Genomic DNA, 18,654 nt, shown 5'->3' on the forward strand with positions numbered 1-18,654 from the left:
ATTTATAGGCTTGTATGATATTTCACAACTTTAGAAGTCATTATGTAAATAAATTATTAAGATATGTCTTGAAAAGTTTTGTTTCTTTTGTGTACAAAATATTTGTACCAAATTTGTAAAATTTCTGAAATTTTCAAAAAAATCATAATTTTTTGGAATATTTTCCTATTACTTTCAATTCTTCATGTTTATAATTTCAAATTATACAAGTTTTGTTATTTGATTGAAGGAAATAAGCAGTAACCAGTAGCCTTATTTTCCCTCAAAGCATTATGCCCAAAGCGATGGCCATTTTGTCCTAAATTGAAAGTGCCCCCTAATTTTTTGAAGAGTTGTGAAATAGTTCATCAAAAGTTAATGACATGTTGCAGAAACTTCTAATCATGTTTTTATGACCTTATTTCTTTCCTTCTTGTGAATCACATAAATGTAAATGATAATCGTCATGGTTACCATTGCTTCTTTGCTATGATCCATATTACAGCATATGTAATCCAGAATTTTTTAATTCTTGTGTCACCTTGTTGGGTTTTCTTGTCTTCTGAATGCTGGAAATTTAGATACATGTATAAATAGGGAATAACCGCAACATTTAAACAGTTTCTTAACCATTTGTACACACAAGTGGTACAAATGTATATGCAGTTTTACTGGTGTCTCAAGTGATTACACAAATGGTTTTTATTGTGGTCATATCAACTATATAAACATCATTATTATTTTCACATTTTTGGCCCAGGAATGAGTATTTTACTGTTGTAGATATAACAAGCTGCAGTTTTAGCTTGCTTGTAATCATCATTATTGTTTTGGGATTTTTGAAATTTATGACATCATTATCAAAATTCTCAGTACCCGGTATATAATAAGAATGATAATTTCAGAGCACTACACTATCATTAATTGCGCCATCCTGGCTAATGTTTTGACCTTGCATACCTCCAACAAGATTAAACCCTAGAATTCAATGAAGTATAATGTCTGTTTATCATCATGCAATTCTTATGGCAACAATCAAACAGTCCATACATGCCACCAAAAGAATTGTCAGCTTCAGTAAATCACCTTGTCACAGTTTAAATTTCATAAGAAATACCAGGCTTGTCTATACTGGATGCAATAAATTAGTTTACAACATCTTTATTGTTTGTTGTGCACTGGTACCCTCCAAGGCTATAGATACATTATATTTCACATGTACATCCAAATTTGTATGTTTTAACACACAACTAACTTCAAAATGTTATCTATTTTAGACTAGATATCTATAAACAGAATGCACCTCCTCTCCAATATTTAACCCTATCTACTGTAAAACACTTTATTTTAGCTGGATTTAATTTTCGCTGAAAAGACTTTTTGTGTATTTTTCATGGAATTCAATTTCACTGATTTTTGAGAAGTTGGATGTAAAATATAGGAAAACAGGTATATTCGCTGGATTTTAATTTCACTGAACCACTCCTTCAGCGAAAATTAATTCCAAGCAAAAAATAAAGTACTCTACAGTACTTTGCAATGTTTTATTAAAGTACAGAATCTAGATTTCATATCTCCGCAATGCAGGCACCTCATGGCATTCTACCAACACATATAAAATACAGTTTACACATAATAATAAAATACACTTGAATGCTTTTTTTTTTTACATTTCTCACCGTAGATATAAGAAGATAACTTTTGACTGAATATGCACTAATTGTCATCAGTTGATTGTTTTATTGTTTGTCTCAATTGTTTTGTTTTGTTTACAACGTTTTAGAGAACGGCATGGAGTGTGCACAGAGTGATAGTACATCAACGTTAAATTCTCAGCCGTCGACTGTTGATTTGGAAGAGTCGAATAGAGATAAGGTCAGTCAAAAATCTAAACTACTACCGGAGGTAATTTGGATCCATTGAAAATGAGTCCTAATTAAATTATCAATTGCATAATTAGTGCTTGTTGATTAATATATGATTATAAACATGCACTCTTGAGGGCAGTGGATCATTAAAACATGTGCACGACGAAGATATTCTCTTTAAATGGAGGGGGAGGAGTGTCAAATTTGATTTCAATTACTGTACCGGTAAAATACTTTATTTTCTCTTGGAATTAATTTTCGCTATTTTTGCTGAAGGAATGATTCAGTGAAAATAAAATCAAATAAATATACCTTTTTCTCCTATTTTACATTTAACTCATCAAAAATCACTGAAAATAATTCCATACAAAACATCCAAAAAGTCTTTTCAGTGAAAATTAATTCCAGCTAAAATAAAGTATTTTACAGTACTGTGTGAATCCTTGTCAAATGTTATTGAGGTTCAATGGAATCATGTTTTGAAGGCAGTTACGTTTTCCATATACATGTTTCAGTTATCCATGGCGTTAAATTACATTGATTATTTTCATACATTGTGTGTCATACATTTATGCTTCAAGTCCTATATGGGTAGATGTGTAACCAAGTTTAAGTAAAATTTATTCTAAAATTTGTTTTGTGTGAAAATAATATGTCACATCTAAGAAGATGCTTAGATATATCAAATGCATTGTAAAACTTCTTCAACAGGAAATTGAGACATCAATTCCAATCAAACAGTCAATGCCGTTTCCGACTGCAACATCAACTCCTGTTAACTCTCAGCAAATCAATTTGGTGCCAACTAGAATGATGCAAGAAGGGGCCAGTCCAGTCAGTGTCATTCACAACGATACCGTCATACACGTTACCAAGGCAACAGAAAACAACACTACTGTGACTGTAGTTGCAGATGTGGAAAAGACACCTCAGATGCCAACACATAAATCATCAAGTTTAGAAGATATTCGAGACATGCCAGATACAGCTGTGAGTATGCAACTACTTTGAGACTCATCCTGAAATGTTCTGCTACCAGATTACTAGTATTACTGATACAATTTATCATGGACCAATGCAGCTCCGCCAATTATACAATTATAACTGTTTCATGTTTGTTTTTGCGTCTATCCATAACACTTGTTATTGTCATTATACTGAATAAATGGACCTACCCCAGTTTCATTGATGCATTTTTCGGACGAAGTCCGAAAACGGGGACTTATAATTTGGTCTCTGTGCATCTGTCCGTTTGTGCGTCTGTCCGGAGTCGTAGTAGTTTAGCGATTCGATTCAAAATGGCCGACTGGCAGCCATTTTGTTTTTTGAAAATGTTGTATTTTGGACATGCTTTGTCAGTTTTCATTCAACCTTGGTACATATATTATATATGTTAGGATACATGTCCATGACGATTTATTTCACAATTAGATTAAAGATGGTCGACTGGCAGCCATCTTGTTTTTGAAAATGTTGTATTTTGGACATGCTTTGTCAGTTTTCATCCAAATTTAGTACATAGATCATACATGTTAGGATACATGTCCCCAACCGTTCGTGAGTTCCTGAGTCTGTTCGTCCATCCATCCGTGTGTCAGTCTGTCCAGAGTAATATTTCAGAATCCTGTGAACCGATTCCGTTCATTCTTTGCATGTGCCGAGTACCATTTGTGCGACATATGCACATGCAGTGGTTTAGCGATTCGATTCAAAATGGCCGACTGGAAGCCATCTTGTTTTTTGAAAATGTTGTATTTTGGACATGCTTTGTCAGTTGTCATTCAAACTTGGTACATAGATTATACATGTTAGGATACATGTCCATGACGATTTATTTCACAATTGGATCAAAGATGGTCGACTGGCAGGCATCTTGTTTTGTTTTCGTTTTTTTATGCGGTATCTTGGATGTGCTCTGTCAGTTTTCATTCAAATTTGGCACATACATGTACTTTATACATGTTAGGATGCATGTCCATGACAATTTGTTTCAAAATCTGGTCAAGGATGGCCGATTGACAGCCATCTGACTTTTTGGCCTTACTACTATATTTCCACAATTTATGTACCATTTTCATTCATATTTGGCACATACCGGTACATCATACATATCAGTGTGTTTCATAATCAGATCAAAGATGGCCGAATAACGGCTGTTTTTATTTTTGGCCATATTACTACTACACGGAACACGTGTTTGATGTAAATAAACAATCTGTTGTATACGCCACTTGGAACTCAAGTTTCAAGGACATGCTTGCGACAATCCCTCTGCTTTAATATGACGAGCACAAAGGGAACTTTCAAAAATTTAATGGGGACAGTGTCATTTTCAATGACTTGTGTTCAAGTATGTTGTGTCTATTATTTGGTAAAATGAAGGCATTCATGAGTTGGTGAAGCAGTAAGCACACCCACCAGATACTCACAAATGATTTATTCCATGACTCTGTGAAGCAAATCATGTGGTTGCTTGGTAACCATCATTTTGGTGCAACGTTCTACACATTTTTATGCATTTTGCTGCATTTCATTTGTTAATTTTGAGCAAATAGTTCAAATATTTCATTGCCTGGAGGTCTTCGTGGAAAAAATTATGTATAGCATGCTTTAAGCATGTGCTTATGTATATTACAGAGATGTTTAAATGATCAAAATAAGTCGTATTTTAATGATTCAATATCAATCAAATACAGTTTTATGTTTACAGGGCTTCTGTTTGAGATGTGCTTCTAATAGAGCAATATTGTATTTAATTTGACGCTTCAAGAGTTAAGTTATTAGATGTTTTGCTGTGAAACTCTAAACCGCTTAGATTCATGGCCGATAAGTTCTCACTAAAAAAGGTCACGAAAATAAAACTTATGTGATAAAAATATATCTATGCTATATAAATTCTATGACTCTATTTTTGTAGAAAACTCCTGCCTATCCAGACTACAGTACACTACCAAATTCACCACGGAAACCAAAAGATGTGCCTTATTCCATAGAAGTTGAACAGCAACAACTACAACATCAACAGCAGCAGCAGCAGCAGCAAGCTTCAAACGGTATAGATAGATTGCAGGAACCCCCGCCGCAGCATGTAGAAGAAAATAATCTAGGTAAAGCAAGCGCCTCCTATGGGAGGGGTGTGTTTAAAGTTAAAGGTGGGAAAAGGTCTAACAGTGCTCCAAATTTAGGTAAGTGTATCAACTCCCAAACTAGTGTGACTCGCACTAATTGAACTGATTAACATAATTTACGCTTTGCAGCTTGATTGAACAATAATAAAATTGTTCATTAACCTTGATTATGTTAATAAATATTAACTATATTTAACAGATTATTTGTCCCTATTACTTAAACTAATGAAACAACAAAGCTGTGACTAGTTAAAAGTTAATGCTTGTATTAATACTCACTTTTTCCTAATATATTGACATTATTTAATGTACTCCCATGAAAACTAAACATAAACAAATTGCATCCTTCCTATTTTCTGGTATTTCTTGGTGTACTTTCCAAACTCAAATTTGATACTAAAATGACTTCTGCAGCAAAAAGCCTCCTTCTCATGCTACCCAGGTAGTAAGTAATACTAAATGAAAAGCACCCTTGAGTCTGGTTCCTATGATGTCTGACGATAACAACCCAATGGTATTTTGTACACCCTGATGAGGTAGGATTGTAGACTTAATATCCTTTCGTCACCATAACAACCCATTGGTTTTTCACACCCTGATAAAGGTAAAGTTGATTTAATCCTTTAGCAATTGTAGACAGAGAATGCTGGGTAATATGTAAATATAAATCGGCATGTAATTTGAAGTACCCCAGGTGTGTACCTGTTTTGATTTTCGTTGTTACCACGTGTTTGGTTTCACAAGTCATCTAATGATGATGGTTGTTCGACTTTGATCGGAACAGGTATACCTGAAGGCTTATCATTGTATTGTCTCCACTGTCTATCCACTCCACTATAAATTCCCTTCAATGAACACTGGTAATGGGAAATGTACATTAAATATATCATAAATTTTGATTAATTACCTTTCATTAGGTGGATGGTAACTAGAGTTTAATGTAAATAGGAAATATTGGTATAAATGAACATCATGTTATATATTAATATTATTATTTATTTATTTTTGTGTCGGTCCTATATTTTATTTTGTTGTATCTACATGTATGTTCTGCATATACTGAAAACTACTCTAATTTCGCAAGACAAATTTTCAGGGAAAAACCCCAAAGACGTGGTTACAATGACTTTCACGATATCTTTGTTTATTGAGAATGACCTTGAATTATCGAATCCTGGAAATTTATAATGACACTTTACAGTACTGTGAATCGTTTAATTTTCGTTTCTTGGAATTTTTGCAACTTGATAATATCTCATGAAGACAAAATTTTGCAAAAGTTACAAAACAGTTAACACTTTGTCATATTAAACAAGGTTCATTGCTTCAAGATTTTCAGGAACACATGAAATTTGTGAAAATTTGTCTCTTGCGATATTTGATCACTCAGAATAAATCAGCCATTGTATGAAGCTCCATGGTCTCGTAATATATATTTATTCTCTGCGCCAATGTTTTCTTTAATGCTTGGCTTTTGTGACATCTTGAAAATTTATAAAATTACTCTGCAATTAGTTTTCTACAGGAAATTATTTATATCTGCTGGAACAAGACCAAGTTCTACAATATTCATCATGTAACTACTGTATTTGCTCTATTGGTAGTGCATTATATACATTTGTATTGGAGTTATGCTTCTAATAGAGCAAATATGGTACATCACTATCAAACAAGAAACATGCATTACATATACCTGGCTCCTTACATATCTAAATATGGGTTCAATGTTGTCTATCTTCTGTTCTCTTCTTACTCACTGAAATATGATCAAATATTTAAAATCTTGGTTTTGAATTTATAAACATTTATCTATTAAGTTCCATAATCCAGAAAGCAATGGTTGTTAGACTGCATGTGTTCAGTAATACACTACACATGAGGTAAAATTAGTGTCAGTAGTAAATGTTTATAACTTTGACTGTCTCTTTGTATTAATGACATAATTGTTTAGCTCTAAGTGCTTGACTTATCTCATCATTCAATCAAAATGTGGCCCATAATAGGGCATGGCACCCTCAATGGCCATGCACAGTTTGTTGACCAGAGAGGGCGTCCTCACATATTCAATCATTTCTTAAATTTAAATTTAAATTTTTTACGCACTAATCTGGATAGTACATGACAGGTTTTATAATTACAAAATGTGTGCAGTATGACGATCATCACCCTTTGGAATGATAAAAATGTTAAATTTTTGTACCATTGCTCTGTGATAGAAATAATTATTTTCTGTCATTCAAGCATCTTTTCTGTTTAACGGTTCATATATGATCGATCATAACACTCATTACTACATTATCACTGTAAAATTATTTTCATTTATTTATGAGACTTGTTATAAGTTTTGCGCATTCCTTCCACAGCTGAAACAGAAGTAGTTGGTATGGAGGAAGAGATAGAAGAAGAACGTGGTAGCAAAGGTAGTTTGCAACGATATGGTGGCATGGCAACCCTGGATAAAGCAGGAGGTACTGGCAAAGAACAAAAGAAAAAGAAGAGTGGTTTCAAACGTTTTTTTGGCAGGCAAGGAATTTATTTGACAGATGCAATTTGAATCTCTATGCATAATATTTTTGTGTATAATTTGTAATGTTAATTTTTCTATTCTCAAATGATTTGATAACTAACACTAGTTAATTTTTCGATTCTCGAATGATTTGATAACTAACACTAGTTAATTTTTCGTAAAGTTGGATTATAATAATATTCTAATCTGTACTTTGTTTTGTATCAATGTCAGGTTGAGGCGAAGCAGTTCGGGTAGTTTAAACCTTGAAGAAGAAGATGATAATGGTTTTAATCGTGGTGGCCGTCTGCGCTCTACTGCAGGTGCAAGACTGGGATGGTCAAAAGATCTTAAAAACCATAAGTGAGTTAGTGCAACGGATCTGGAATCTGAAGGGGGCTTATAAATTGAGTCAAGTCCGTGTGTGCAATTATGCGTTACTAGTTTTTTCTCATTCATCCAATTCAGTTCAGAGTTGGTACAGGGACAGGTATTGATAGTGTACAGGTACACATCAAGTTATTTTTTGATTGAATAAATTTTGAGTGGTGCCTTAATTTGTTCGTGCAAACTTGTTCAAGTGTTCAATTCATGAAACAGCATCTCTGATGAAGACATGTTACATAAACAATGATTGATTTCAATTTGAATCAAAGTATGAATGCAAACTATGATTTAATAGGTCGAAAAAAAGATAAAATATGAAAAGCATTTTGATTGGTTCACAGGTTACATTGTAGTTTTACCACTAGTGAGTGATCAAACCCCAATCAGTCAATCAATCAGTTATGAATAATATTTGAAAGTACAAATATGCAGACTAACAACGCCAAACATGAAAATATCAATGTGGAAAACCACTTAATGATATTTGTATCATGGAAAATTTGTAATACAACAGTGGTGGTGCATAGGGAAAAACTCATCAGTCATTAATTTAAAGGCGTATCTAAACAGTATACCGGTATGTCACCTTTGTAACGTATTATCATCGCTTCTTTATGGCTAATGTGGCTGACTGGCTGTATCACTTTCAATGAATGGATAGTGGAAGTCATTTGTCAGGAGGTGCTGCAAGGTGCTGCTTAATCAATGTGTTCTGTTTTGTTTTGTTCTTAACGCTTAACGTTTTGTTGACTCAGAAAAGTCAACAACTAGCTAGCTTGCGCCAGTAGTACACCTCTTAGTGAGGGTCATAGTTCAATAGAGCATTTACACCTGGAATTGAAGAACCAATCTGCAAGATGTTCATTATCATCATTACAATGTTTGAGTGTACATATATATTATTTCAGTGATATTGATGTGCCATTTGCTAACTGGGACTCTGATAAAGTAGCAGCATGGTTACATGAAATGGGATTAGGTCAGTACGTCAGTGCATGTAAGCAGTGTGTTAGAAATGGTTCTACCCTCATCAAGGCAACTCCGCATTTCCTAGAAAAGGTAAGTTTAAACCCCAGATAGAATTGTGCTAGTATTTGTAATGCATTTTGTGGGCTTACTATTATTTTTCTTAGATTGTCAGACAAAATAAATTATTGTTCATGTCAGCCATGTAACTGGGCAACTGAAATGTTTGTGCATGCTTTACTTTTTAGACCTTGCATGTTCTCACACAAATTCACTGAAACTCCACTTGAGAAGTACAGCAGTTTCCAGGATTTCATACTTATTTTATAACCAGAGAAAAATAATTAATTTTATTTAAGATTTTGTGTAATTGCCACTGCTGAAAACTGCATTTTTCATCTCTACCTTTACTGTTATGTGGATGTGAGATACAAACCCTGACTGACTGAGTTTTTGAGACGTGATCTACAGTCAAAGATTTTGTAATGTACTCTCAAATTTTGTATAATATACTTGTAGGACCTTGGAATTAAACATCCATTGCATCGAAAGAAATTACAGCTTGCTCTGAGAGCAACAGCGTCTGAAGAACCTGATAAAATGGGTGAACTTGACTATAACTGGGTGACAAGGTGGCTGGATGATGTTGGGTTACCACAGTACAAGGATTCCTTCAATGAATCAAGGGTTGATGGGAGGATGTTACATTATATGACTGTGGTAAGTTCAGACATTTTTCTTATGTGTATAAAAATCTACGGTATTCACTAAATTGGATCATAACTTCCACTTTATTTTAATTGATTCAAAATCATGGTCATGATTCTTACTATCGGATTTGAAAAAATATTAAATTATAAAAAAATATGATGTATGGTCATCTTGATTTTTGTATTATTCAAAATTATTTTGTGTTTTGATTGCAGGATGATTTGTATTTTTTGAAAGTTACTAATATTTTACATCAAAGCAGTTTAAAAAGAGGAATTCAGTGTTTACGTATCCAGAATTTTCATCCTAATTGTCTGAAAAGACGACCAACTGATGAGGTAAGATGCAATGTTGGTCATCCCTCAAAACCTGTGATTTATTTATTTATTTATTTTTATATATAAAATATTCGTACTATGTCAACATACTAGTACATTGTCTTTGTTTGAACATTAGCTTCAAAAAATATGAATACTCAGTCATACATCTGTCGTTTGTTGTTACTAGTGGCATCCACGTTAGAAATCTCTGTCCTAAGTCTCGGTGCGTGCCGAAACTTGTGTGAGAACAAGTTGGCATGTGCCAAAAAAAAACTCTGTCCTGATAAATGCTCGGGATTGAAACTTGGCACATGCTGAGATTTGCTGCCTGAACGCTTGGCACAAACCCAAATTACGCCTTTGGTGGTGAATTTAAGAGAACATATACTGATTCATACATGTATGACATGATGATGAAGGTGCAATGTTACATCAACGTGAACAAATGTTTATATTTACGATGACTCATAAAACCATAACATATGGATATAATTTTAATATACCAATTATTATTATCATCATATGCATATCGTTTACCATGTTTGGGTCAGATAATAGATTGATGAAGGAGGCGGGGACCAGTTGGGGTGTGGGTGGGTACCAAGTGGGCCCTGACTAACGTGAAGGCAACTGCTGTAATCTCTCTGCAAACACAAAGGTTTAAAAATAGCAACAGTGTGTCGAGAGATTGCTACTGCAACATTAAATGAAGACTTAGAATATCAATTCAAAGTACATTTTCCATTCAATTCATTCATCCATTTATTTAAATTAGTGTATGGCAAATGGAAAACTTATAAATAAAATTAAACAACATGTATGTACACTCTCCAACATTTATACATCAAAGAAATTCGAGTCAGTTGCTCGAGTGCGTGTAACACTACATAGTGCTGTTGCCGAGTGTTGCTGTGGCTATTTCATTCTGTTTTATTCACAGTACATTCATGCTATTTTTAATGTAGGTATGATGCCAGAATTTTATAAAAAAATCCTGTTTTACATTATCGTGGGATATGATGTCAAACAAAAATTGCCTCTCTTACTTTTCACATTTTCATTTTCTATGATTTCAGCTAATATTTTCAATTGTGCTTTTTGCTTCTTCATACTTTTTTTCTGTTTTCCATTCATGATTTCTTTTCTTTCTGCAGCAAACTTTAGATGCCTCGCAGATATTCCTTTGGAACTCTGAATGGGTAAATTTACTCGACTTCCCTGATGCAAAATACTCCATATGTGACCATAGCAACCAAAACCAACAATATTTTAATAATTACAACTCTATCTGAATATCAAGAATGCTATGGCATTAAATTTGTCTTTTATGAGTTCTGTGTGGTCTCCTTTTATACATAAAGTAAATTAAATTATAATCTTTATTCACTTTTTGACTACCCTCCCTCTATTTAATACACCGCTCACTGTTCCTCCCCATATATCCACAGTGTTTCCCTGAGTTCCATATAGTATTTCACTCATAATATCCCCTATATTAAATTTGGCTGCTGACGTAATCTAAGCATGTGCTGACTACAATATTCGCGTCTTGTGATGTCTGTACTATGACTTAAAAATGACACAGAATGGCTGGTGCTGTACGCTACCAATGACATGGCTGGTGCTGTACGCTACCAATGACACTATAATCATCCAAAACATTTAGGTTAAAATATTGACAGGTTTAATAAATTAAATTAAAGCTCTGTATACTTAAAATGGCTGCGCATGCCCAACACCCTCGTCTTTGTTTGACAAGTTTCTTTACTCGAATCTTATTTCAATATTGTTCCAAAATATAGATATAAAATTTTAATTTATGTAAAATTATATTTTAAATTGTTGAAACTTTCATCAATATTGTTCTGTGTTACTCTAATATTTTAATTAACTTTGTCCTTGCTATTGTTCTGCTTCTCAGACATATTCCTTGCCAATGCTATATTTTTCTTGTCATTGTACGATTTGCGTTGAATACTGATGTTGCGGGCATGATTTTTGTCTTGCTGCCTGCACTAATATAATCCTACTTGTACCCACCTAGCTGTCTAACCAACATGTTCTGTTGTTGTATCATCATTGATATTTCTGTATGTGTTGTTGTGTAGTCATGGCAGAATGGAGCTGAAGTTATGGTATGGACAAGTCATCGGGTAATGGAATGGTTACGTTCTGTGGATCTATCAGAGTATGTTCCTAACTTGAGAGGTAGCGGAGTCCATGGTGCACTTCTGGTAATGTTATAGAAGTCAATTAATAATAATCCATAATAGTGGCATTGGAAATTCCTTTTGAAATTCTTGATCAAAGCATCGTATTCTCTCTTGGGGATTCAACTCTACTGATGAATTTACATTTACAGTGAATATATTATCTTCTAAAATGTTGGTGGGTAAAATAAATTGTGGCAGTGAATGAGTTTTTAACAAAATAACAACAACAATGTAAGTTTCATAAAATCCATACGACTACTCAGGTAAAAAATTATGCAACTCTGTTTTCTTGTATATTTGTACAATACTCGCAATCAGTTTCTAAACTAGGTGCTAGGACTGGTCAGGAAAAAGAGCAAACTGATTTTGCATATTGGTGCTTTCCAGGGTGCCTGATATCACCTTGGTAACGAAGGGTTATACCATTAAAATCTAGATAAAACTACTATCCAAATACAGAAGTAATTGACAGTGATTAATATACAATAGAACTAATTTAACACATCTAATCTTTATACAACATTTATGAACACACTTACACATTTCTTACACAGGTACTAGAGCCAAGTTTTACAGCAGAAACCTTAGCCACCTTGTTATCAATTCCACCAAATAAAACTTTACTCCGAAGACATCTGACTACACATTTTGTGGCGTTGGTTGGTGCTGATTGTCAAGCTAAGAAACGTGAATTGGAATTGTTACCGGGGCATATACCACTTTCTCAGTTGGCAAAAGTCAAGGTAATTGACATAGTTGTTAAAATTGTGAATTGATTGAATTTTATTATGGCTTTAATATTTTCACAGTAAGTTGTCCACAAACGTCATATTCAGCTGATAATTTATTCACGTATAAAATTTTCTAAGAGTAGCACATGTGTTTCTATGGTTCCAATAAGTCAGTGTACAACAAATGCAATTTTTGGTTTATATGTTCTTTATTCGGAGATGCACTTCTAATAGAACAAATACAGTAATCTATATCTGAGTCTGCAATTTGTTCAGTTCAGTTTTTTGGCTAATACATTATAAAATCATCAGTCATACCTGTTGCTTTTTTGTCCCATTTGGTCCTTACTGAATAATCACAGTATCTATTTTGTGTATAGTATCAGGATTTGGATAAAAATTTGATTTATATACTGTAGAATACTTTATTTATTTTACTTTATTTTTTTCACAGAATCATTTCTTCAGTGAAAATAGCGAAAATAAATTCCAAGCGAAAATAAAGTATTTCACAGTATTGAGAAATCTCTTGGCAGAAATTTGGTTGTTCATGAGCTTGTTACCTGACATGTGTGAACAAATTAATAATTTTGACAGTTTCAGATTTAGAAAGATGCAAGCAGAGTTCTTCCTTGGGTATTATGAAGGATGTACTTATAGTGTACTTCACATTGTATAATTTGGGATAAATTTATGCTGAGCTTACACTATGATATTTTCCTGAAGAAAACACAAGATACTGGAACTCTAACAATATAATATTTTGATTTTACTCCAGCCCAAAAAGAAAACACCCAGCTTAGCAAGAAAAAAAAAATCTGGATGCGAGCCTGAAGACTACCTGTGTCCAATGAATATAGAAATGCCAACTGTCCCGAGAACACAGCCACGAAATCAACATACGAATGGTAGCTTGCATACTTATAAACAGGATATACGCAGTGCTAATATGGTACACCGGCAAAATGGGGAAGAGGATGGCGAAGTTGAGGTCAGTATAAATAGGTCATCTTGGTTACCCAGGGACATGTATAGTTTTTGTATGCTGATAGCTGAGGGTATAGTCCATAATTTTCTAATGAGATTCTTTTGTTTTTATTTCACAGTTGAATGAGGGGGCTGTACTGCAAATTGGTGCGTTCTCAGAAGATATTAATAAACTTACTGTAAGTACAACAGCTTTTATGCTGATTTTTGAAGCTAATAGTTATGTAGATATGGCTTGTGTTGAAGTCTCGTTATAAATAATTTTTTTGTGGAAATATATCTATCATTTGCAATATGGAAAAAATGCACAGCCAGATAATAGTTGCTTTTCAAGACGATGAAATCATAATTGCCTGGCTAAAGCATTCACGTTCTGAATCCTCTACTTGCATCTGTTTCAAAGTATGTTAAAAACATTTTGTTTTCTATTTTTCTTTCACAGAATATGTTAGCGGAAGACATGTTTGATGAAGCCATTACTTCCACTGTGTAATCAGTGTTTTAATTCCTACTGCCCTGTCTCCTCTTTTCTCCCACTTATTTACACCAATGTGTGCCTGAATATCTAAACATATCTGCCTTATTTTGATGTGATAACCCAGCAATATTTAGTTTTATCTTCCTGATTTAATTTCCAATAAATGTTATTTATTCTTGTAACCCTAACATGTGATATCTATATCAATCGCTTTATTTATTTTTATTCCGATATTTGTCTCTGTGTTTCAACTGCAACTCATACTCCTCCAGTTCAAAACTTGAACCTGAGAAGAATTTGTCAAAAGTATTTGCAGTTGATATTTTATGAAATTGAAAACTAATTATTTAATCGATATGATTCTTGTGTTTATCAGTTCTACCTAAAATTTTACTTTTCTTACATTATAAAGTTGTTCTGATATTTTTTAATTTCATGTTTTTAGTTGTTGAACAAAATCAGAGTAAAAACATATTCTTGGCTTTGATACCTTTTCTTATGTACATTAACAAACATTTATTGTATTTAAATGCCTACCCTGTCTAACATTTACCATTGTAGAGTCCACTAGCATATTTACGAAAGTTAAGTTGTGTATATATTGTTTGAAGACAAATCTACAAGTCAATCTTGTGTCAAAACCTTTTATTTCCAGCCTTCTGAAATCATGTTTTATCTATTCAGTGTTTGTTTTAGAGTGAAACCAGTGTTTTTATTATTATTGTCAACTGTCTCAGATACTTGCATCACTCACGGATGCCTGTTTTTTAAGCAACCTGAATGGTTATTTGGTGTAATATTTTCTATTAATCTGTTTCAGTTACAAGGACTCAAAAGCCTCATTTATGAAGACTGAAAACACTAACACAAAAATGTTTATGTTCAAATCTAATCTTTTATCAGTCCTATTTTTGTTTTGATTTTATGTTTGTCACTGAATTGATGTCAGATTGTTCAGTCGTACATTTATGAATTATTATACATGAATCATGATTTAAATACATCTTGGGATATGATTCAAATTACTGGCTAGTCAAAGCCATTCACACTCTGACTAATTAAAGATGGAGGTATTTACATAAACTAAATGTGCCTGTGAAACATATGAACTTTCCTTTGTGCCTTTATCATCACTTAGTTACAATCACTGCCATATATTACTGTAGTAATATTAGTATTTCTAATTCAGTTGCAGTAACTTACAGGGACTGTCTCTTAACTGAAAACTGTTAGATTCATTGTATCATGTTCTACTGTCAATTAAACCCATTGAAAACTTCATAAATACATGAAATATATCATATTTATGTACCTGCTCATTCGTGGGTGTTTATATTTTGATAACGGATCTATTACACTTAATTTGAATGCAACATTGTAATAATATCAAAACGTGTCCATTGTTACATGTACTGTGTACTGTATATTGAAAACAAAACTTCCATTAAATTTGCCAACAGTATTCCCAAAAAAGTTATTTGAAAGAATTGAGACATCATCAAAGCAAAAATTGTCAGTTCTTTTATTTATTGTATCTTTAAAAAGATGCAAAACAATTTGTATAATGGCATATATTTATGATAATTATCATGAATGAGTTATTAGATATTACCGGTAATTCACTTTGGGAAAACCTTTGTTGAGCGTTCGCTTATGAATACAGGGAAGACCAGTAAATACCTTGGACATAAATGGTTTACTGGTGCATGATGAAATATATATTCAAGTTTTAAAATCAAAAATTTATAAATTGAATATCCATTCCAGTTTTAATTGTATTATGCTTCAGTTTTTGGTTTATAGATGATATTGTGGTGCCGTAATTTTTGTTTGATTTGACGGATGCCAATCTTTGTTTCGTTGATGAGTTTTGTTCGCAGTGCTCATATTCAGCGTGATATAGTAAAACTATATTTTTGGCATTTTTGGATCTTCATCTTGCACATTCTGTGATTACAGATTGATATCTGGGAATGTGTGGTTTACATAGCAACCAAGTCATTAGAATGTACCACTATATATTCACTAGAATTCTGTATGCTTTTCAATAATTCTAATGTATGAAATATTGACATAATATATTGTAGACAAGAGCAAAGCTTTAACAGTATTACTATGCTTTAACAAATTGTTTATGAAATGAAAAAATTATGTTTTCTGCTAACAGTTTTGCCAATCAGAATGGTGAGAACATTTTTTGTCAAAGTTTTCAAACTCAGCGCCATTTTGTAACGATGCCAAATTTGAACAATACAAAGTTTTATACATCCCGCCATGTGCCTTTGCAAATGAATGTTACACGTCAAATAGTTAACATTTTTATACAGTCTTTTAATAGTTTTGTAACAAGAAGTGTTTATTTTTAATATCGTCTCAAATCAGTGGCTTTATTCTGAGTTTTGGGTTTGGATGGAGGGCTTGTATGAGATTGTTTTAAATAGTGCCTAAAAATGGGATAAATTTACGTGCTTTAAGTTTTAATTGTAAACATAAACTAGCTGTAAATGTTCTTGAGTTGTAAGTTTATTTTTGCTATTGCAGAAGTCACAGTTCTGGGACTTGCTATATAGTGTACTATTGCATGTTGCTGCTAACTCCTTAGTGCATCACATCATAGATAGAGGGCGTAGTATCGATAATTTTAATAAGAATAATATTTCAATTGTGATTTCATTGTATGTGACTTGGAATGCTGATTGGTCATCGTCAAAATGCATGTCTAGTCACTGTATGATTAGTTTTCCAGTGACCCATAGACTCTTCATGATTGAAAACATTTGTGAAATGAAAATGACATGATTATTACAAAAGAAATATTTTTAGGGTTGACTTATTTCTGTTGTCTTCTTAAAAAAAACAATGCAGGATTCTCCCCAGGGCATTGTAGAGTAGGAGTCCCAAATGTTAAATACAATAGAAGTCATTAACATATTTTATTGTTATGTAAATTGGCAGATACTGTATGCAGTTTTTCTGGGGAGAACACTGCAATGTATTCATTCCATGAAATTAGGAATACAGTGATGTCGGTGCGGAGAATTAGTCATTGGCTGCTAGTGATTGGGTATCAAATATAAGAAGAAATAAATGAGTCTAAATTGAGTGACAACATGAATAACCTGCACTGACTAGCCTCCTGAAGTTCATTGTCCTCTATTTGGGGCATTTTGTATTCACAGGGGTATATTGCTGTCATGGTTACTAATAATGTATTAGTAACCTATTGTGAAGAAAACCAATTGTACAGTTATGATTAATGTAAATAGTAAAAAATTACTGAAAATAGAGATGTATAGTACATGTATTAAAAACTGAAAAATGTACCAAACTATAGAGATATACGAGATAGGAGAAATCGTTTGTCCTTACACCAAAGCATATGGGTAGTCGCAGTCTCTGGGGACTGAGATGTAGTATATTGTTAGACATTATTATAACTGAAGAAGTCGTATTTAGGGATTCTTTTAGGGATCCTGCTCTTCCAGTAAATCTGAGCATGGAGATGATCTGAGATTGGGAAATGTACCTTTTGTCCAAATTTAATTTGCATAGATTATTTTGTACAAATGTCAATACTATAATAGCAAGGCATCATATTTCTATATTTGTTGGCAAACTAGTGTTTGTAGATCTGTCCACGGTTTCTTAACAAAATAGCGATGAGGCAGTCAATGCGTCTCAGAAATGTGTACATAATAAGCAGCTTAGCGTGTCTTGCCATTTTAAGCCTGTGTAGTTTTCCTTCTTCTGTTTTGTTTTTATTTGTGCATTTTCATGTTTTATGTATTTTACTTTGTAGTAGATTAATAAATACATTTTGTATTCAAAACATATACATAATGGTTTGTTATATTCTAGAATCCAGTTTATGAAACTCCAAGCAACAGTGGTTCAATCACAGTCCAATCACAGGTTCAATCTAGTGCTTTGAAAGAGCGCCTCCACAGTCCCTCGTTCTATCTACCGGTATATATCTATAGAGGGACTGTGGCGCATCCAAGTAATTTGAGTCTTCACTGTTTGCCAGCAAAGGAACAATGTGTGCTGGGAACTAGCTTGGCAAATGACTCTGCACTGTAGAGATACTATTACTAGTTTCGACCCTAATGAATACACACTTGAAGTAACCACAGATAGACCACATGCACTTTATTACTAGTCTGGCTCCCAATTTCAAACTGTAATGACATGCGAGTATTCAAATACAACCCCTTTCCACCGATTTAAATAAATAAAAAAAAATACCCCCCCCCCGTTTTGATGAATGCTGATTTTTTTGGAAAATCAAAACACTGTTATTTTAGTGAAATATCCATTCTGTCCGAATGTTTCTGTGCATTTGATGTCTTTGATTCAGGCGAAACTTCCAAAACAACTTTT

The 18,654-nt window shown here is 33.2% G+C and overlaps 1 protein-coding gene across 2 annotated transcripts in view; it reads left to right on the forward strand.

Moving 5' to 3' along the window:
- The window catches only part of LOC100376022 (liprin-beta-1-like), a 56,147-nt gene extending 38,033 nt beyond the window's left edge, over positions 1-18,114 (forward strand). Inside the window, exons 10-23 of one of the 2 annotated variants that reach the window (XM_085501872.1) lie at positions 1,763-1,854; positions 2,559-2,837; positions 4,765-4,954; positions 7,339-7,498; positions 7,716-7,844; positions 8,777-8,927; positions 9,354-9,554; positions 9,761-9,883; positions 11,020-11,064; positions 11,974-12,099; positions 12,633-12,821; positions 13,588-13,800; positions 13,916-13,975; positions 14,239-18,114. In XM_085501872.1, coding sequence (XP_085357998.1) covers positions 1,763-1,854; positions 2,559-2,837; positions 4,765-4,954; positions 7,339-7,498; positions 7,716-7,844; positions 8,777-8,927; positions 9,354-9,554; positions 9,761-9,883; positions 11,020-11,064; positions 11,974-12,099; positions 12,633-12,821; positions 13,588-13,800; positions 13,916-13,975; positions 14,239-14,289 — 2,009 coding nt within the window. In that variant the 3' untranslated portion in view covers positions 14,290-18,114. Of the gene's footprint in view, positions 1-1,762; positions 1,855-2,558; positions 2,838-4,764; positions 5,033-7,338; positions 7,499-7,715; positions 7,845-8,776; positions 8,928-9,353; positions 9,555-9,760; positions 9,884-11,019; positions 11,065-11,973; positions 12,100-12,632; positions 12,822-13,587; positions 13,801-13,915; positions 13,976-14,238 lie in introns of both variants that reach the window. The other variant, XM_085501867.1, reaches the window with a different exon arrangement.
- The last annotated feature ends 540 nt before the right edge of the window (positions 18,115-18,654 follow it).

The sequence above is a fragment of the Saccoglossus kowalevskii genome, chromosome 1, assembly GCF_978046115.1.
Source record: "Saccoglossus kowalevskii chromosome 1, keSacKowa6.1, whole genome shotgun sequence".
Taxonomy (NCBI): domain Eukaryota; kingdom Metazoa; phylum Hemichordata; class Enteropneusta; family Harrimaniidae; genus Saccoglossus; species Saccoglossus kowalevskii.